Here is a 22549-nt window from a genome sequence, read left to right on the forward strand (position 1 = left end):
AAGCTCCTTGATCCAGTTCAAAATTTTTTGCTCTGTAAATAGAAATGTAACGTATGGTTCTGCTCCAGTTCAAAACTCGGACAGCACTTGACTTTTTCTCCATGTGTTTTCACTGAGGGTTTATTCCCTGCCCTTGTCTGTTCCCTGAACAGCAAGCTGGGAACTTGGGTACCCATCCAGGGCTCCATGCCTCAGAGTAATCATAATTACACGTTAGCAATTTTGTTTCTTCCTCCACATAGTTAGTTCATGAAGCTAAAGAGCATATTCTTCTCATCTGGAGACTCTCAGGTCCATCCACTAATGGGATTCTCACAACATAGTAATCAATTATGAAAGATCTTCAATGGTTTTTAAATGCTAGGGTTAAACAGTCAGCCTGACAGATGATTATCCCAATGGTTCATTAGATGTATTTCACAGGTAGCAGTGAACTGTTTGTTACACACCTGTCTATACATTAACACCTGTCTATACATTAACACCTGTCTATACATTAACACCTGTCTATACATTAACACCTGTCTATACATTAACACCTGTCTATACATTAACACCTGTCTATACATTAACAAATTAGCTAATGACATTTGTGATTCAAAATGAATATGCAACTAAGAAAATATACACAGTTATTCCTTATGAGATCCTTAATTTATATCAAAGGATTAAGAGGGGCAATGACCAAACACCCCATGAGTAGTGGTGTGGACTAGCTTAGTCTTAGAAAGGTAAAAGCCAATAATGGGACAGAATTAGAAAAGAATTACTTCCGCCTATTGTGCTTTGCAAGCAGAGCAGAATGATTCCTGCTGACACAGGACAGAGAACAGCAGTCAGCATTTGATGCACTAGAGGGGAGAAGTATGGATGGTGCACACACTCACAGCAACAGCACCAATAGCGGTGCACCGCAACACTGCAACACTGCTCACTGTTCAGAGCTTCTTGTGTGCATCAATCCTGCTGCATGTACCACAGTGGAACCAACATCTAGCAGTGCCCAGTAAATATCTCTTGAATTAATAAACCAAGAAGACTTTCAGGGGTATCTGTTCAATCTCTATAGGGCGCTGTAGAATGGGCAAACAGACAGAATGGAGGACATGGACACACAGTAGGTGCTAACAAGGCTAGTCAGGGAAGACAGAGACATGCAGTCAAAGAAGCTGAAGGGAAAATGTCATTTGATGTGGGGGTGCTTCATGGCCACAGCACCCAGGAAAGTGTAGGTTTAATGTCAGTTCAGTGGAGAATTAGCTGGATACCAAAGTGAAGAGCAAACCCACTGGGACGTGGTCTTGTCCCATATCAGATTTTTAGGAGTGGTTTAACTTTTCTTCTGCCATGTGAGTAAAAAATTAGGAATATAGCAGAGTGGTGGAGGTGCACGCCTTTACTCCCAGCACTCAGGAGGCAGAGGCAGGCTGATCTCTCAGAGTTTGAGGCCAGCCTGGTCTACAGAGTGAATTCTAGGACAGCCAGGGATACGCAGAGAACCCCTGTCTCAAAAAATCAAAAAATAGGAACATAAACTCTAAAGCAAAAAGTCTGTGAGGATAAGGCTATTATTTTGTGTATACTTTTGGCAAGCATGCTGTTGAGAAAAAAAGCAAAAAAATAAATAAGCCTACAGTTAGGACGCTCTAAGACATTCAGAAAGCCAAGCCAAAGGGAGCTCCAGCTGCTGCAGACCTCATGAAACACGTGGCTGCTGGGCTGTAGCCAGCCTTGGCCTTCCCCGGAAGAAAAAGAGCAGCTGTTCCCCGTGACATGCAAGGCCAAGCCAATTAATGAGGCTGCTGGTCTGGCCTCACACTCAGGCCACTGCTTACTAATTTGCTTCCTTAACAAGATATGCTCAATTTCCATAAAAATGATTTTGACTGCACACTGAACAATGTTTATATGTTGGACAGTATCCTTGCATGAATGATAGAGGTATGTCCCATCCTTTTAAGTTAGAGACATGATATGTACATATCAGTTCATTTATTCACTCATCAAACATCTCCAGGAAGGCTGCTATGTACAAAGTTCTATGCTAAGTCTGCCGGCACAGGTGACTAGCTCATCTGTATTGATAAGGACATTTGGTAGTGAGCACATACACCTTTTCGTTTTGATGTATCAAGACTATTGTTGTAAAGCCAAATTATGGAGCTATACTTCCCCAGACACCGTGGCTGTAATCCTAACAAGCAAGCCATATAATTTCTAAACTGAAATGACCTCAATATGTCATCGAACTAATCAGTAGGATTTTGCAGAGAGCTTATTATGTATGTGACATACTGTGCTAGGCATTGGAGATATACAAAGAAATCAAGATATACCTGCCCTCAAAGATTTTCCAGTCTGGATAGGGGATTTAAAAGAAGGGAAACATGGACATTAAGTATGATGTGCTAACTGTCACAGAGTGGGTATTTCAACCTTATGCTACGGAAACAGAAAAATGAATGACAAATCCCGTTGGGGGAAGAAGCTGGGTCACAAGAAGAAGCAGCCTTTAGACTGACCCTTGAGTTGTGGGTACAGTATTCTACCAGAAGCAGAGAAGGAGCATGAGGAAAAAGGGGGTAGAAGCCTATGCTGAGCAGTGGTGGGAGCTCAGTTTCAGTATGACTGGAACCCTGGAACATGGGACTGTAACACGGAGACAGGGGAACGGGCGAGGGAAATGAAGCTGGAAAGTCAGATATTATCCCATAGCTAGAGGAACAGAAAAGGGTTTTAAACAAAAAGGGAAAGACCATATCTAGTGAGCTTGGAATTTAGCTCAGAAATAGAGCACATTCATGTCTGAGGCCCTGGGTTCAATCTCCAGAAATATGCACATATACAAGAATGGAAGGAAGGGAGGGAGGGAGGCAGAGAGGCAGGGAGGCAGGGAGGCAGGGAGGCAGGGAGGCAGGGAGGCAGGGAGGTCACAGTTGGAGCCTTTGTAACATAACCCCACAGAGTCAGACAAGGTCTAAGTCCTTGTGCTGGGATACACAGATGAAGCGCATGCACCCTTGGCCTTCAGGAACTCCCTGCAGACATATGAAGGATTTGAGAGGAAGAGGGTGGATGCTGGGAGATTAATAAAATCGGTGCCATGTCAACCAGCCCACAAGAGGGCATAACAGAAAAACATGGTAAACTATAGGAGAGGTGGCATTGCCCATAAAATTGGATGGCCCTTGGCTAAGCCTCCAGACCTGCCACTCTCTCAAGAAGGTTCTGGATTTGAGTTTGAGGTTCCTGGTATATAAATGGTAATTCCATATCATTATGTTTTCATAGGTGCCGTGAAAACCAGAAATAATAAAGGCATAAAACCATGCCTTGAAGTTAGTTCAATACCTTTGTGACCATTATCAATGAAGGACAACTTATCACCAGGTATTTAGGATAAGATAAAAGGGGAATTAATAGCTAATTGGCCATAGAAAATGAGGGGGAAGAAAGAAGTAGGTATGCCTTCAACTTCTAGGGAGTGACTGGGCCCAGCCAGCTTCCTACCCATATTCAGCCTGAACCTGCACCATGAGAAAGTCAGGATTCTTCTGTGGAGGCTCCATGATTTTCAAGCTTGATTTCACATAAAGCTAAATACCTTACTGCTATGTTCTCCAACTCAAAGATGAATACGTGGCGGCAGGAGGGAGGATCTCCAATGTGAATTACCTTCAAGTTCTTTAGTGGTTAATGTCAAGACCAAGTACCATCTATTCAACCAGCTCTTTCTGAGACAACCAGGAAACATCCTGTGTCTCCTCAATTACTGGAACAACCTAAGGAAAGGTGGTGGTGGTGGGGGGGGGTGTTGTTGACTTGATGCAGTAAAGTGGCAAATTCTTAAGAGCCAGGCCAACTGCAGTCCACACACATGCCAACAAAAGACACTATTCCAGGGGCCTGTACACTTTTTTCTTTCCTACCTTCAGGCTCCTTATAAACAGGCAAGAACAGGAATGCTTCACGTCTTTCCGATGATTTGTTCCCACCGAGTAGGTGGTGCTGAGTCCTACAATAACTCATTTTATGAATTTTCTATTACAACATTCATGCGTGTGGAAATTCATTTTACGCATTATATTTTATTATAATAGTGTTGGCTAAAAGACCAGTGTTCATAGACAGGAAATGACCAAAAACAAGCCAGCTTCACTGCATGCATCCAATGTAAGCAAAGGAAACCTTACACCTAGTATTTTGCCATTTCTGCTGGGCAAAAGGCCTCTGTGGCATGTCATTTACTGCTGAGCTGTCCCAAGTTCAGGGAACAGTAAAATCATTAATGGGATATAGCAAGGTGTTAAAGAATTTCTTTCCTTTATATACCTATAATGTTTTCATGGACACTTGCTCTTAGGCATTTAGTTATATGCCCATAGGTCAGAGGTCATGAACACGGTAACACAAGAATGTCCTATCTTTTTAGAATATGAAATATTAAGGACTATCGATGATGGCTTAAAGTAGAAAACCACCTGTAGCATTTAAACATGAGTTGAAACACTAAAGAAAAGACTCTGTAGCTCTCTACAGTAGCCTAACACCTTTAGGAAGAATGGCTTGCATCACTGTCCAAAGGCAAATGTTAGTTTATTTTAAAGATTAATAAAGAATATAGGAATACAATTGCTAGCATTTATAATGCTTTACCCTGTACTCTCGATCAAAACAGCAGATAGGAATGAGCACACATGTCTAAATCCCTTGCTTTCAAGGTGCCATTCGGGAACCTAAAGTGACTGAGTAGGTATAAAGTCCCGTGAGCTCGATGTGGACGACTGTTGGCAGCAGGGAGCCCAGCAAGCTTCAGGAGAACGGACAGTGAGGAAGGAACAAACCGCAGCCTTGGCTATGCACTGCGAATAAGGATGAAGATGGCAGCCGCTCCACTGAGAGAGCCCCTCAAGGGACGAGTAGGGCGGGAGTGAGAAAGGAGATGACCCAGGGCATTAACTGAAGCTCTGGAGGACTAGACTTGGGGACCAAGCTCGGTGGCAGAGCTCTCACTGAGAACAGTTATGCCTCAGGTTAATCCCTAGCACTGAGTGGGGCAGAAAGAAACCCCCACCTACTCCCACTGCTAAGAAAACATGCACATAGATCCCAGTGGGAAAAGGAAAGAGTATTAGGAATGGAACACTAGAGTAAGTGCTCGTTCCTATAGAAGGAAATGAAAAACCAGCCCTCACCTCAGGCAAATCAATGTGAGGTATAACCAAGACTGATGAAGACCAAAATTTAAACTTTTATGAAACAAAATGAGGACAATATTTTTAGAATTTCTTTCTTATGCAACATCTAAATAGAAAATCCATAAAGGAAAAGAAATACATTTTGGTGTCTTCATCTATAAATGGCCTTTAAAGCCACTGTCATGCACAAGCTTCCCAGTTAGACAGTGGAGGAGGGGAAGAAATCACAGAGTAAGAGCTGGGATATTCTACCTCTAACGATGCTGAAAGGACAGAAAAAATAAGAGAAATAGAAGAGGATATGAGAACAAAATATAACACCAGGAAGAAGTCACAGCCTACGAATGACACGGCAAACCAGAGGGTCCAAAGGCAGTGACAGGACTGGGTTAGGCAGGGGACAGTGGACTTCAGGAGTGCAGCTCTGTTCAAGGGAGAAACGTCACGACAGTTACAGGCCCATTCCTTTCGACTTTAAAAACTGTGCAATATGAAATTACAGATTAAAAAGAAGTCGTGTAAGAAGAGAACACTCAGATATGAAGCAAACCACAATGTGGCAAGGTCTGGACAGCTTGGGGGTGTGGTGAAAAGAGGGTGTCTTCTCTCTGGGTGACATGGAGACCAGAAGAGTGTTAACACACAGCTTAACTCCGGAGCCAAGAAGTATAGATCCCACAGAAACTCAGATCTGCTAAGCAGTTGTCAAGGCTTGAATGCTTAGGAGAGCTGCTAAGGCTTAAATGGTATCAGCTGACCAAGTTTTGTGCTTGCAGAGTGGATGTGGATGTTGTTGATCTTGCAAGGTAACACCACAGATAACAGGCTCTAACTGGAGTCCTAAGAGGGAGGGAAAATAGAATAGGAGCCAGACTATGGACTCCACTCTAATACAAACCAATAGGCACCCTAGAAAAGCAGTCAGACCAACAGACTCTGAGTTCTAGCATCTAAAACTGACGAGAACCAGAGGAATACTCAGTGAAGAACGCTGGACTGTGATGAACTTCAGCGAGAGGCTCAGGCATCGCCACTCCCCTGATAATCCGCACTCCCCAGCTGCTGCTCATCCTCAAGGTGACAGCCACAGGCAACCAGGCACACAGTACAGAGCACAGTCCCCAGAGCTGCACCTGTGTTCTGTTGTCGGGACCTGACTCTACCAAGGTTTGCCCTTGAGGAGCTTGCCCTGAAGCATCACTGGGGCTAAGGCAACTGCAGGGTAGCATTTGTCCAAAGCCTTTTCGGCGGTGAGGACTGGACCTGGCCTTGTGTATGCTTGACAAGTGTTTTCCCACTGAGCCACACCCAACCTTTCGTCACTTACTTTTTCTTTAATTTTGAAACAAAAACTCAGTAAGTTGCCCTGACTAGACTTGCACTTACTCTCTAGCTCAGATTTGAACTTGTGATCCTTTGGCATCAGCTTCCCAAATAGTTTGGACTTGGGCGCTAGGCCTGGCTGTCAGAAGCATTTAAAGGGGCATGTAGAAGCCCAGGGAAAACATGCAGCTAGCAACAGACTCACCAGACGCCTAGGCCAGAAAAGGCTGGGGAAGAAGGTGAGGATGGAGGTTCAGAAGCTCTCTCGAGCCAGGGAATCTCCAAGGTCATGTGCATGAACAGAGGGCCTCATAGGCTGCAGTTAGTCTCTAGACTTTTCCCCTTCAAAATAGCAAACCACTGGGGGGGGGGGGGGGGGGCGGTTTCCAGTAGGGAAATGTTACCGATTTATATTTTTAATTTTTTCTCTTAACTTCTTAATCTAAACTTTGGCTTTCTTAAGAAAATTATTCCTCAAAAATATTTATGTTAAGTGGTTTACCATCTCTTTTCTAAACTCAACTCTAGAAGCGCCAGGAGCATGAGAGCGCCGTTGCATACCCTGTTTCCTCTGGAAATGCAGAGATGGCGCTTCCATCCATCTGACAGGGCTCCTGCAGAGGGGACTCGGAGTCCTTTCTGTCCTGGGTGGTGGCAAGATTGGCTACTCGTTGCTGCAAATCCCACTTTCGAGCGACATTGTTAATTGTTAGCCTTTTCTTCTCCTACAGGAAGGTAATGGAAGAGTGGTTATATGGCATGTATCTGTGAAGAGAGAAACACCAGCTCCCTGTCCTTTTCTTCTGGTACCTTCCGAACAAATTCCCTGGCGGTAAACAACCAGCACACCTTCTAAAGCCAGCCTATGAGTCTGTGTTCACCCCATGCTCAAATCTCTTAATAATGCTGTCAGCCTACGTGGAAAATTAGACGACTTCTTGTTCTGAACAGTGATATATATTTATTTTACTAACTGAAACTCTGGCTTGGCAAAGTTATATGCCTCTGTCCTTAAACAGAGCAAGAAGTAGCTATACTATACTTTCGTCTTTTTACCCAATGATTAAGGAAGGGAAGAAGGGTGGAGATTGATTAGTATTTCATATTTCATGGTGTAACTTGGTTTTAAAAATACTTATTTTATGTGAATGTATGTGTGGGTTGCTGTAGAGGCCAGAAGAGAGCATCAGATCCCCTGGAACTGGCGTTATAAGCACTGTGAACCACCAAACATGGGTGCTGGGGACAAAACTCAGGTTCTCTGCAGGAGCAGCGAGCACTCTCAGTGCTGAGCCCTCTCTTCAGCCCCCATGGTATAGATCATGACATTTAAGGATGAAAAAATATTATCTAGGCTACTAGGAGAAGTTCTACTGGGTAAAAAGATTTCTGGATAGCTACTATCATTGTAGAAGACCAGGAAGGCTAACTAAAGTGAAGCAATGGGTGATGCCTTGGGCAGGGGCTCTGAAGTTCAGGGTGCCTCAACTAACCCGCCTTTGGAGGGTCAGGAGTCTGCCCCTCTACCAAGCTCCAGTACTTCTCATGCATCGAGAACCACTGACTTGGAGCCTTGGAACTCAGCTGTCTCATAGAAACCCTTCTGAGAAAAGAAACTGTAAGCCCAAAGAAGCCATGCTCCATTAACACTCTCTATTCAGTGCAGATGCAGCTGACAGGGACTGGGTAAGGATTCCTATTCTGGTACTATCACCATTTTCAAAAGGTAATACTTAATTTATTTTTATTTTATTTAAAAATTATTTGTTTATTGTATAGGTGCTTTACCTGCATGTATGTCTGTGCAACACAGTTTCAGTGTTTATAGATGCCAGAAGAGTGTGTCAGATCCCCTGAAAGTGGAGTTACAGACAGTTGTGACCTGCCATTTGGATGCTGGGAATTGAACCAGTGTCCTGTGCAGCCAGTGCTCTCAACTGATAAGCCATCTCTGCAGCCTTTACTTTTTTTTTTTTTACATTTTATAGCGTGTGCGTGCATGTGTTAGTGTGTGTGTGTGTGAGTGCCTGTATGTGCCATGATGCATGGGTATGGAGGTCAGAGGTCAAAGGATAACTTGCCAGAGTCAGTTGTCACCTTCCACCATGCGAGTTCTTGGGACTAAACTAAGGTCGACAGAATTGGTGGCAAAAACCTTTACTTGCTGAGTCATCTTGCTGGCCTCAAAAGTTAACATTTTAAAATCTCAGTTAGATTAGAATGCTAAATATAGATTCTTCTTTTTCTCTTTCGTTCAAAATTTGCCAGTGATAAACATCCACCAAGTGAGCTACTAGCCCCTCTCCAGGAAGTCTACTCTGGAGCCAGGGAAGGGGAGGGGCTTCTCTCCCATTCCCTTGGCGCCTGCACAAATGAAAACAAGCACTTGTAGTTGCGCCTCTGCCTATGTTTGCTTACCTAAGAGTTTAGCAAGTGTGTGGCACTGGACAGGAACCGTAAGTGACGGCTTGCTTAATGGAACTAACCTTTTCAAAGTTCTCCTTCTACATTTAGAAATGTTTTTGGCCCAAGTTCTCTGTTCTGCAGTTTGTTATTTCAAATGTCTGCATAGTTTAGAACATTGTAAATACTGTGTATATATGTCTGAGATGATTGACATTTTGTGTGTAATGTTCTTATGCATAGCAATTGAAGTCCTGCTATTCTACTATAAAACACTATCACCCTATTTAGAATATGAAAAATAAACTTACCTTATAAAACTCTATTTTAGTTATTTGCTGTGCCAACCTAACTCTCTAATCTAAACAATGCTGTTATCTCCACCTAGTGGCAAGACCACTGGCTCCATGTATTTGGCTTCCTAGCTGTCAGAAAAAAATCATAATGAGACAGATAGACACAGCAGTGTTTAGAGAAAGTCATAGAATCTTTTTCCACCACGGGTGTATGAGCAAATGTGTAACAAGATAGCCTTGGAAAAGGCAAACCCTTTCTCACGCCCACACCAGAGTGGCACTTCCTTTCTCCAGGCTGTTCAAAGCAGCTTGGTTCTAGGTTGACTAAGTCAGTAGGTGATTTTGTTGGGGTCTAGAGAAGAAAAAAAGTCATGAGTCTATCCGGAGGTCAAGTGGGCATTCCTGGTTGGGCAGAGAGCCACAGGAGGGCTCAAGGTGTCTATGGGGTACAAAGGAAAGGCAGACCCAAAAGGTAATGGCAGCACTAACAGGCCAGGTATATCCATGCCTGTCACTGCTCAGTGGCTGCAGGCTGTCAAGTGTTTGTGGAAGAGGCCAGCATCTGAGGAGTGAAGTTCAGCTTCTAACATTTGAGTCTGTTCTTCACTGGCCAGACAGGACCTCACCAGTGCATGTCACAGCTGTCGCTTCCCTTCCTCTCATAGATGGCATGTGAAATAGGAAGACAGTGAGCACAGCTGAGGCCGCAGGCTCTGCACGCCTCGGCTCCTTCCCACCCCACTTCCGTCGTCTCCATGATCCATAAGTGCGGCTGCAGGGAAGCAGCCACGGGAGCGCTGGAGCTCTGTTCTGACGTGGCCAGGCCTGAGGCTGCTGGTGCCAACACTTCTCTTATTAAAAAACAAAAAGCTACACAGTCTTCATAAGCAATCGGACAGAGAGCTAAGACTTCAAACAAAATGCTAAATTTTCTAAAGTTGTCGCTAAGCTTTCCAAACAGTCCTTTAACTGCTCATTAGAATTCATGGCACATTTTCCTAAATGTTGAAAAAGCTGAGTTGGGGGGGTAGGGGAAGTAATACTGAGATAAAATTTCAGTTGGACATGAAAGTCAAGTTGATTCTGTCCCAGGCTCCCCTCACACTGGCAAGCTGGCAGCCTTCTAGCTAAACCCTCAATAGAGTTTCCACAGCCATTCTTCCTTGCCATGCCCTGGGCCTATTGCACAAGAGGTTTCCACAGGCTCGATTTTACTCAAGTGTGCAAACGTCTCTCGGACCATCTCTAACTCACTCATCCACATAGGCACTGGACAGCAGCAACGGTGTGGCAGGTAAGGCCACTTGCCCAGCACGGGCCACTTAGAAAAGGTGTGACTAAGTGTGACCTGTCAGTGGCAAATCTTGCTCCTGTAGACATTTTTAAAAATACCACTGCAGCTATATTTTTATAAACAAAACATTAAACATGTAATTTTGATAAACTCTTAGGGGTAATCCAACATAAGAAAACTAAGACCGTGTTGTTAGGTAACGAATCAAGAGGAATCTATGTCAGGACAGAGGTAAGCACACTGATGAATGGATAAGGGGTAGCCAAAAAGATCTGGGAGTCTGGAGGTCAGTGGCAGCAGCAGGGAAGAGGATCGCCTACAGTCAGTACATGACTCATGTCTCTTTCAGATCTGTAGTCTCGATTTGCAAGGTGCTGGAGAATGGTTTGATGCTAACTTAGGAATCTTTCCATACTGCAGAACAGTTCTGACAAATGCATGTCCTTGTGCAGCCCGGACCCCGACCAAGCCACAGAACATAGCCATCCCTTTGGGGATCTAAGGATACTTCATACATATAACTGTGACCTGCGGTCACTTTGAATTTTGCATGCCACTTTAATGAGAAAAGCGTAAGAAAAGGAGTACTGCTTAGGAAGACAGGCTTAATTTAGAGCCCAGCTGCCATTCTAACCTGTCTTTACCAGGCTTTGTGATGACAGCGTGAAGATTCGAAAAGAATCACCACTGGGGAGCTTTACATCAGTTATGCTTGATTGCTTAGAACTACTTTAAAGCACATTTCACTTCTGAATTCCTCAAGAGTTTCACCATTTCTGTATCAAAGGTGCTAATGGAGAAACATTTTAGGTTTTAAAAGCTGTCATTAAAAACTCAGAGCAAAGCTTATAAAACCATATCAGTAAAGATAGCTGTCAATCACAGATCTATCAAAGTGATATACTAATGCCAGGCAATACACAAATGCCACACTGGCATGAGAAATGCCCTAAGTCCCTTTATCCTGTTGCTGCGACTCTTTTTACAATGTTCATCTTGCACATCTTGTATACACAGCACCTCCGTATTTCCAAAGTTTAGATCTATTTACATAGTAACCCATGGAAGTTCTTAGCAGGGCTATTTACAAAAACACAAACTTAGTTTTGAAAGTCATGTTCCTACTGGCTGGCCAGCATCAGTGTGTGTGTGTGCTCCTGTGTGCAGTGGAGGCAGACATTGAGGGATATACCTTCAGCAAAGACTGCTTATGACTTTCCCTCTTCTTCTCCTCCTCTTTTTTGGCTACAACAGATGCCACACGTCTTTCTTCTTCCTAGAAAAAAAAATGTTTTTTAGAGAAAGTATCCTGAGGTGTTAAGCCATGTTGCAATGAGGTGTGTGCTAACAGAAAACAGTCCACGGAGGAAGGGTTGGTATTTTCTCTATCCTTTCTTCTCACCTCCTAATTCTAAAATGAATTGTATATTTGTAAGCCCGCACATAACCCTGTAGGTGAGCTAAATCTAGCAAGTTAATACAAGAAAGAAAACAAGAGGAAGAAAAGGAGAGCCAGATCATCCACTTTCCATTATCAAATTTTCCCTGTAATTTTGTCAATTCTACTTTAATAAAGGTGGAAAAATAAACTTGTGAAATGAATTCAGGACACATCAGAAAGATCATTCATCATGATTAAGTTGGCTTAATTTCAGAGAGTCGGGAATGGCTCAATATATAAAAGTCAATAAATACTATATGTTACATAAATGGAGTGAAGGACAGAAATCACACAGTCATTCAACTTGATAGGTGCAGAAAAGGCTTTTGAAAAAAATCCAACATCTCTTCATGATAAAAGTCTTGAAGAAACTCAGAATAGAAGGACCATATCTCAACATGATAAAGACTATAAACACAGGCTGGAAAGATGGCTCAGCAATTAAGAGCATTGACTGTTCTTCTAGAGGACCAGGGTTCAATTCCCAGCACCCACATGGTAGCTCACAACTGTCTAACTCCAATTCCAGGGGATCCAATGCCCTCAAACAGACATAAATGCAGGCAAGCCCCGATGCACATGAAATAAAAATAAATAAAAATTTAAAAGACTACAAACAACATACCTCCAGCCAATATTATAGTTAGTGGAGAAGAGCCTAAAAGCATTCCTACTAAAAGCAAGAACAAGATGTAGGTGTCCACTTTCTCCACCCTTAGTCAATATAGTGCTGGAAGTCTAAGCTAGTAAGACAAGGGAAGCAAATAACAGGGATGTAGACAGGAAAAGGGGAAGGCAGAGCATCTCCATTTGCAGAGGGTAGGAATCCATACTTAGGAGATCCTAACAACTCCACCAGGAAATTCCTAGAACTGATAATACCTTTAGCAAAATGTCAGGTTAAAAAAAAAGTTAACATACACAACCAATAGCCTTTCTGTACACCAATAACAAACACAGTGAGAAAGAAACCCAGGGAATATTTATACTAGCCTCAAAACAAAAACAAAACAAATAAACAAAAACATCAGAATAAGCCTAGCCAAGCATATGAATGACCTCTATACTGACAACTAAAAACACTGAAGAAAGAAACTGAGGGATCTACAAAGAGATGGAAAGACCCCCACCCCACCCCCATGTGTGTAGATCAGAATTAGTATCATGAAAATAGCCATCCTACCAAAATTAAGCTATGGATTTAATGCAATCCCAATAAAAAATCCAGGGCCATTCTTCACAGAAAGGGAAACATAATCTTAAAATTCAATACATAAGCAAAAAGGACTGGTTAGCCAGAACATGTCTGAACAGAAAGAATACTGTAGGAGGTATGATGACTTCAGGCCCTACTACAGAGCCAGAGAATAAACCAGCAGCACGGCACTGGCCCACATCCAAACTCCTAGGAAATAACAAAGGAAAGGGAAGAAGGAAAAAGAGGGATGAAGGAGGGAAGAAGGAGGGAGGGGGAGGGAGGAAGGGAGAAAAAGAGGGAGGGAAGGAGAAGAGGGAAACAAGGGAGGAAGGGAGGGAAGGGAGGGAGAAAAAGAAATGGGAAGAAATGAAGAACAGATGCTCTGAAAGGTGTTGGCTTGGAGTGAAACACACAGTCAGTGACAAAAATCAGGCCAGAGACTGCCTGGCTTGAAACGTAACTTGTAATACTGCTGCTGTCTAAATAAAGATTTATGCAAGCTTACTTTTCTAATTTTAGAAGTTTATAACCTAGCAGTGTTTGGTCATATGATGTATTTGTTTTAAAAGGAATGGAAATTCAATGTGGTTTTGGTAAATTTAAAGTATGGAAAATAATTGCTAATTAAAACAAAACTAAGCACAAGTAAAAAGGAGAAATTAAGTAAAAATTTCAGAACTTTGCTCCCTAGCTTCACACAATAGCTCGTTTAGTAACTATGCCACACCGTTGACTTAATAAATCTGCTGGGTGCTAACAGTCTCCTCTGTTAGAGGTGATCTAAAAGGAAAAAAATACTGCCTACCTTTCTAAAACAACAAAAAGTATTACCCTATGATTTCAAGGACTGTGCAGCATCTCAGAGTCACAGAAAAGGGGGCTGTTCTGCTGCCTTGCCAGCGAACCTCAGAATCCACCCAGTGTGTTCCGCCTACACTGTGCCGTTCCTGAAGGAGCAGAAGACAATGGTGCCCCGAGTGGCCTCATCTCGAAGACGCATCAGTTATTCCAAGGGCCCAGATACAAACACAACAGCAAGCTGCGGGGATCACGTAGGACACATACTTTAGAGATGCTCTCATCTGATTTTCAGAGAAAGTGAGCAGCTATTAAAGGCAGTAGGACTTTAAAAAGAATTCTCAACCCTGGAAAACTGGATTTACACCAAATCCATTTAAACACTGAGGGTTTTAAGGATATATATGTATATATGTATGTAAATATATTTGCATTTGATGGCTATATTTTAGCACACATAATATCAAATAGCTGATTTTATAAATAAAAAAAACTGAGACTCTGGCTGTGAAGATGGACCATGAATCTGTTGGCAAGAAAGAAAAGAAAGCCAGGGATAGTTCTGGCACCTCTAAGACTAGCTCAGACTCTGGGATGAAAGCCACATCCATCCTTTGTGAGGCTAAGAAGGCAATCTATCTGAAGCCAGAGATTTAGACATTTTTCCTGCCTTTAGTTTGCCCAGGAAGACCCAATATAAAAACAATGTCAAGTTAATCATCAGTGCCGGATGTCCTGGATCACACTTGCTTCAGGTCCCAAGCTCTGAAACAACCACAGACGATCTGAGAAGTCCCAGTGATGGCGGTTCATTCTCTGGGACTTACTTCACTCCAGTGTACTTTTAATAACACACTTAGAACACACAGCTAGAGCTACTGTTTCCCTTGAGTACACAAACACTAAAGCTCTTAGGATTACAGGCACTGTGTTGTTTGTCCAATATCACTAGACAGAGAAGAGTGGTTTTTACAGTCTTTAAAGTTAAAATTAGGAACCAAGTTACCCGTCTTCTACAGCTGTACTAATATTATTGTCGAGTACTGGGCTGAGGAGATGGCTCAGTCAGGAAAGTGTGTGCTTGCCCGTGCCTGCAGCTCCAACACTGGGGAAGCAGAGGCGGAAGGGACTCTGGGTCTTACTGGCCAGAGAGTCTGATGGAATCAGTGAGCTGTGGTTCGGGGAGAGACCCTGCCTCAGAACTAAGGTGGAAAGTGATTGAGGAATACACCCGTCAGCTACAGGCCTTCACACGCATGCACACTGACATGTGCACATGCGCTCACGCAAACATGCACACACACAAACATGTTATAGACACAAAAAGTGTTAAAGAAGTTTATTTCATGCTAAAAGAACACTGCAGATGTTTTTGGTGCAGGGTTAGGTATTCCTGGCAGCTGCCATTTGAGGGCATCTTATGCTCAGTGCACGCTTCCATAATGACCAGGGCACGGGTCATGAACATAAAGAATCATGAACAACACACTGGTTTCCAAATGTCTCTCTGGAAATGACACATATTAATGATGCATTTATGTAGCCAAAGAAACTTATAGGATCACATGCAACTTCAGAGGCCACACACTACAGAAGGAGAACCCAATTTTCAGTAGCCTTAGTAATGTCAGACCCTGTAATGTCATTTTTTTTTAGATCAAAATTTACCTTGAACAAACTAACTGTGGGCTTGGGGCGGGCGGTCTGATATAAATTCTCTTTAGAATGCTGACTGCACCTGCGTTCCCAAAGCATTGTCTTTTAAATAGAGAAGAAAACTCCATTTTTTAAAAAGGTATTTTACTTTTATTATTTGTGTATGTGTATTATTTGTATGAGCGTCCACCATCTATGTGTGTGTGTCCTTGGAGTCCCTGAATCTGGGGTTACAGACATTTCTGGACTCTGGATGTGGGTGCTGGGAACTAAACTCCGCCATCCCACATTTCCTATGTAATGGTCTTTGTTCTACCTCCTCAGGTTGTTACACCCACTGCCAAGTCTTCCTTCTCTGTTCAATCCAGGTGCCCCGAAATGCTACAGATGGCTACCTAAAATATAAAACTGCAGCTCAGAGGCTGGGGAAATGCTCAGTGGGTGGTGCTTGCCCTGCAAACATCAAGACCAGAGTTCAGACCCCCAGCACCCATGTGAATGCCGGGTGTGCGTGGCAGCCTCCATATAATTCCAGCATTCTGCAGTCCAGAGAAGGACAGGGTATCATGGAGGAAGCTGGCTACTCAGACCTGTCAGTCAGTGAGCTCTGGGTTCAAGTGAGAAACACTACCTCTGGTCTCTCCTGGATCCTTACACATATGCAAACAGGCATATGCATACACACATATAACACACACACACACACACACACACACACACACACACATGAACATCCTAAAAATAATAGTTCAGAAGGAATCTGACCACTGAAGGGAAAAGGAGGAGGATTATCTCCATTTCTTGATTTCTCTGCTTCTACAAATGCATATAGTTTGAAGCCATGCTAACTATCATTCATAATTCACTCAAGTTTGTTCAGGTTTGTCCATGCACACGCTCGTCGGGTCACCATTCCCCACACCTGTGTTGGTGACCCTTCAGTCTGTGGCTGCCGTGAGTAAATATCCCTGCACCTGCGCTAGGGCTGGTTCAGCCTGCTGCTGCCACTGCTGATGTAAAGTCAAATATTGTTTCAACTGATCTAATGTTTTACCTTCTGAAATTCTTTTATTTTGCTAGACAAAAGGTAATCAGATTTTTTTTCTGTAAAAGACATAGAACTGGGCCAGGTGTGGTGCTTCATATCTAACCCAGCACCTGGGAGGCAGGGCTTATGAACTGGAGGCCAGCCTGACCTTCATAGAGATTTCCAGGCCATCCAGGGATACATGAGTAAGACCTTGTCTCAAAACAACAACAAAACAAAACAAAAACCAAATAAGAAAATAAAACAAGGGACGGAGGGATGGTTCAGTGGTTAAGAACACAGACTATTCTCCCAGAGGTCCTGGGTTTAGTTCCCAGGACCCACATGGCAGCTCATACCTGTCTATAATCCCCAGGGGGTCCAGCATCTTCTTCTGCCTCTGTAGGTACTGGGTATGCATGTGGTACAAACAGATGCATGCAAGCACAACATTCATACACATAAAACAAGCAAATTTTAAAATAAAATAATCAACACTCATGCAAGCACTCACATGCACACACATGTTTGAGAGCCATATGAAGACAGATGTGGATGGATTTGTCGTAGGACATTGTTTTCAAAGCCTGTCTTGGACCGTAGGTGGGTGAGCTACTTCTGGATCCTGACTGGATCAATCTAAGTTCCCCAGCTCCTGTCACCCACACACTATATCAGGCAGCATCAATATTCCCTCATCTAGACATTAACAAAATGTTCAATAGAATGTTGGAGGAAAACCCACAGTATATCCATGGAGATTTCTCAGAGGCTGGCATCAGTCAGTTCCTGTGATCTGTGGGTATACATGAATCAAGAACCTGCAGGCACCCAGCTTGGTTCAAAATGAAAGCAATAAACTTTGCCAAATGCTTTGCTCAAATACCAAAGATATGGTCTATCCCAGTCTCTGAGAGGGACTACTAATAATTAGCCTATTTTGATTACTGTTACACACACACACACACACACACACACACACACACACACTATAACTATGTCCCACAAATATCGACAGGTATCATGCCAACTAAAAATGTTTCAAAGAGAATTCATTTTGTCTGGAAGGAGATGCTCAGTGAACTAATGGTGCCTCCTAGTGAGCACTGCCTGCAAGGTTCAGGTTCTAGTTCTTCCAGTCAACCTCAAGCTGTCACGCTGGGGACTTTACATTCTTTCCTGTGATAAGAAGACAGCTTAGCTACCGCTGCCTTTCAGCTGCTCTGCTACTCTACACCACCGGGCCAGAGTATAACCTTTAAAAATATGTATGTATGTATAATGCATGTATTGAGGGTGTATATATCATTACAAGAACGTAGAGATCAGAGGACAATTTTCAGGAGTTGGTCCTCTCCTACCATGTTGGTTCTAAGGATCAAACAAAAATTGGTCAGCTTGGTGGCCAGTACCGGTACCGTCTGAACCATCTTACTAGCCCCTGCTGTAACTTACTTAGTCCAGCAAATCATTCAGTAGATCAGGGCTTGACAAACTCCAGGACACAGACAAAAGGCCAGATCTGTAAATAAGCTTTCACAGAACAAAGCTGTGTTCCTTTATCTGCATATTATCACATCTGCTTTCACACTGCTCCAGCTGAGCAGTTCCGGCAGGCCACCTACTCCCCAAAGCTGTGAGTTCTTGCCCTCAGGTCCTACAGGGACGAACTTCGCTAATGTCAGCACTAGACAGGCCTGGACCCAAACCTGTCCCACGTTCATCTTGTGAATCTTTAGTTTACTCTTGTTGAACCACAACCCATTCTTCCGAGGAGATAATCTAATTAAGAACTGAGGACAGCAGTGGGTCAGCCATTCGTGTGTGTTTCCCGATGTTTAATTAGAGTCATTAGCAAGAGCATAGCTGAGGAGTTTAGTTTTGTTTTGGAGTGTGGTCAAACAACGCCCAGTGGCTACAATGCCCAATAAGGAAAATGACTTCTTCCTGAGCAAGCATTAACTGCCAATAGCTTCTCAGGAAGGGGTGGGGCCTAAAATCCCCCCCCCCCCCATGATGGAATGTTAACAGGCCCTATCAGGTTGGACAGCATTTTTAATAGGCAAACTGTTTTACTAATTCAAGGCTTCAGGAGCTCCTCTTATTAAGCATAGAACAAAAACACTCTAAGCCTGCTTAGACATCTTTTCCTTCAGCATTTCTCTTCCACAAACACCCAATGACTAGCTAAACTTAGCTGCTGTTATCAGCTGCCACATTCCCTTAGTTCCCCCTGCACCGTGCATATCACCCCCCTGTACTGTGCATATCACCCCCTGCACCGTGCATATCACCCCCTGCACCATGCATATCACCCCCTGTACTGTGTATATCACCCCCTGTACTGTGTATATCACCCCCTGCACTGTGTATATCACCCCCTGCACTGTGTATATCACCCCTCTGCACTGTGTATATCACCCCTCTGCACTGTGTATATCACCCCCTGCACTGTGCATATCACCCCCTGTACTGTGTATATCACCCCCTGTACTGTGTATATCACCCCCTGTACTGTGTATATCACCCCCTGCACTGTGCATATCACCCCCTGTACTGTGTATATCACCCCCTGTACTGTGTATATCACCCCCTGTACTGTGTATATCACCCCCTGCACTGTGCATACCACACCCTGCACTGTGCATACCATCCCTTTGCACTGTGTATATCACCCCTCTGCACCATGCATATCACCCCTCTGCACTGTGCATATCACCCCCTGCACTGTGCATATCACCCCCTGCACTGTGCATATCACCCCCTGCACTGTGCATATCACCCCCTGAACTGTGTATATCACCCCCTGCACTGTGTATATCACCCCTCTGCACTGTGTATATCACCCCCTGCATTGTGCATATCACCCCCTGTACTGTGTATACCACCCCTCTGCACTGTGTATATCACCCCCTGTACTGTGTATACCACCCCTCTGCACTGTGTATATCACCCCTCTGCACTGTGTATACCACCCCTCTGCACTGTGTATACCACCCCTCTGCACTGTGTATACCACCCCTCTGCACCTTGCATGCCACCCCTCTGCACTGTGTATACCACCCCTCTGCACTGTGTATACCACCCCTCTGCACCTTGCATGCCACCCCTCACCCCTGCACTGTGCACACCATCACTCTCCACCTAGACAGCCTCGTTTCACTGCTATTCTTCAAGTCCCGAGTCAAAAGTTTTCTCTTTGAAAGTTTTCTTACTTCTCTGATAAAGTTAGGAGTTACTTTGCCTTCTTGTGCAACTTTGCCTTAGGCTTCCATGAGTATGTAAGCTTGTGAGTGTGCATGCAAATCAGGCAGGCAGGCAGGCAGGCAGGAAGGCAGGCAGGCAGGCAGACAGACAGACAGACAGACATATAGGCAGGAAGGCAGACAGAGCTGCTGTGTTTTCTAACTAGATTGTCCCTATCTGCTGTAACCTGGCTGCATACCTGCCTCTATCGTAAACTGTAAAGAACTGTGACTCTGCTCTTGTCTGATGCCTCATACACACCCTACGACAGAAATCTCCACTTAAGGTGTGTACAGATCCTGTGAAGAGTATTTTCACAGTGCTTCTTGGTCAAAAGGAAAGTGTAACAATTCCCTTTATTAAGGTCCAAGCAACTAAACTAGCATTCACATTCTAACAAAGTAGACACCGTGTTCACATTCCAGCTAAGTAGCCATTTGAAAAAGCCATCTGTGCAAACTGAAAGAAAGATAAATATTTTAACCCATCAGTGAATACACCATCAGTTACAATGACTGGTAGGTGAGTTGTAGGGTGCATCCTCTCTCCCACCCAGCCTCAGACTTGACACTCTGACCCTCATTTCCTGGTCTAAACGACCAGGCCAGCTGTTTTTTTTTTTTTGTTGTTGGTTTTTTTTTGTCTACCACTTTATACTGATCTAAACTAACCTACATATGTGTGAGGAACAAGATCAAAAACAGAAAGAATAACTTCATAAGTAAGACCTGCAGGACTGGATCTTCATCTGAGTAAATATTATCAGCAAAGGAGCAAGCATGAATAACGTACCTATTGACAGACTGCAACAAAACAGAGAAAATAGACATTCATGCCAAAGATATGTTACACAAAATTTAATTTCAAAGAAAAAGTGAAAAATTTTGAAGTGAGGGTCGTTCTATAAAACAATTCATCTATGGAAAAAAGAAAGTATATTCAACAAATGGTGCTGGCATAACTGGATGTCAACATGTAGAAGAATGAAAATAGATCCATATCTATCACCATGCACAAAACTCAAGTCCAAATGGATCAAAGATCTCAACATAAAACCAAATACACTGAACCTCACAGAAGAGAAAGTGGGAAGTACACTTGAACGCATTGGCACAAGAGACTACTTCCTAAATAGTAGCACAGACACAGAAAAAAAAATAATAAATGGGACCTCCTGAAACTTCTGTAAAGCAAAGGACATGGTTAACAAGACAAAACAGCAGCCTACAGAATGGGAAAAGATCTTCACCAACCCCATGTCGGACAGAGGACTGATCTCCAAATATACAAAGAATTCAAGAAATTGGTCATCAAAATAACAAATAATCCAATAAAAAATGGGGTATAGGCCTAAACAGAGAACTCTCAACAGAGGAATCTAAAATGGTTGAAAGACACTTAATGAAATGCTCAACATCCTTAGCCTTCAGAGAAATGCAAATCAAAACTAACTCTGAGATTCCATCTTACACCTGTAGGAATGGCCAAAATCAAAATCACTGATGACAGTTTATGCTGGAGAGGATTGGGGTAAAAGGAACACTCCTGCATTGCTGGTGGAAGTAAAAGCTGGTAGAACCCCTTTGGATATCAATACGGCAATTTCTCAGAAAATTAGGAAACGACCTACCTCAAGACCTAGCAATACCACTTTTGGGTATATACACAAAAGATGCTCAATCATACCACAAGGACATGTGCTTAACTATGTTCATAGCAGCATTATTTGTCATAGCCAGAACCTGGAAACAACCTAAATGCCCCTTGACCGAAGAATGGATAAGGAAAATGTGATACATTTACACAATGGGGTGCTACACAGCAGAAAAAAAATAATGACATTTTGAAATTTGTAGGCAAGTGGATAGATCTAGAAAACATCATATTGAGTGAAGTAACCCAGACCCAGAAAGACAAATATCATATGTACTCACTCATAACTGGCTTTTAGACATAAAGCAAGCAAGCAAATAAACAAAAAACCTGCTTACAATTCACAATTCCAGAGAACCTGGACAACAATGAGGACCTTAAGAGAGACATACATGGATCTAATCTACATGGGAAGTAGAAAAAGACAAGATCTCCTGAGTAAATTGTGAGCATAGGCACCATGGGAGAGGGTTGAAGGGGAGGGGAGAGAAAGGCAGGGGAGCAGAGAAAATGTATAACACATTAAAAAAAAGAAAAGTTAGAAGAACCCATCTATAACCTTCCTAAACGTCGCAGACAGGAAAGGTGGAGAAGAGGTGGGTTGTTTTACTATGGAAAGCAATGTCTCAGTGTAGGAGGGTGAATGTGGCGCTAGTCTCTTGTCAGTGTTAGTGTCTCAGTTGCGCTGGCAGAATGTGGTCACATGTGGTCATTGCTGCAGAACTGACAACATTGTGCTCTCAAAAATGTTCTGTGCTCATAACCTTAAGTTTGAGGTTGATTTTTAACTAAAAAGTGAACTGTGAAGGAGCAGATGTGCTGTTTTTATGTTTACAGCTGTGTGTTCTGTAGAACTGCTGGCTATTCAGCAGAGCAGGTGACCCTGTCATACTCCCGGGCCAGGCAAATGCACTCTGTGGAATGGATGAGGGGAACAATCATACACGGATCATTCTCCTTTATTACATATATGAAATTAGGGAATTTTCCATGGATCAACAAGTCATTATTGAGGC

The 22549-nt window shown here is 43.2% G+C and overlaps 1 protein-coding gene across 2 annotated transcripts in view; it reads right to left on the reverse strand.

Annotated features, from left to right (window-relative positions):
* Lrrc49 (leucine rich repeat containing 49) overlaps positions 1-22549 on the reverse strand; it is a 107389-nt gene that overhangs the window by 15702 nt on the left and 69138 nt on the right. Inside the window, exons 11-12 of one of the 2 annotated variants that reach the window (XM_038322968.2) lie at positions 11707-11790; positions 7083-7246 (exon numbers count right to left, since the gene is read on the reverse strand). In XM_038322968.2, the coding sequence (XP_038178896.1) occupies positions 7083-7246; positions 11707-11790 (248 nt within the window). The remainder of the gene's footprint in view (positions 1-7082; positions 7247-11706; positions 11791-22549) is intronic. The other variant, XM_038322969.2, reaches the window with a different exon arrangement.

This window comes from Arvicola amphibius, chromosome 3 (assembly GCF_903992535.2).
Source record: "Arvicola amphibius chromosome 3, mArvAmp1.2, whole genome shotgun sequence".
Classification (NCBI taxonomy): Eukaryota; Metazoa; Chordata; class Mammalia; order Rodentia; family Cricetidae; genus Arvicola; species Arvicola amphibius.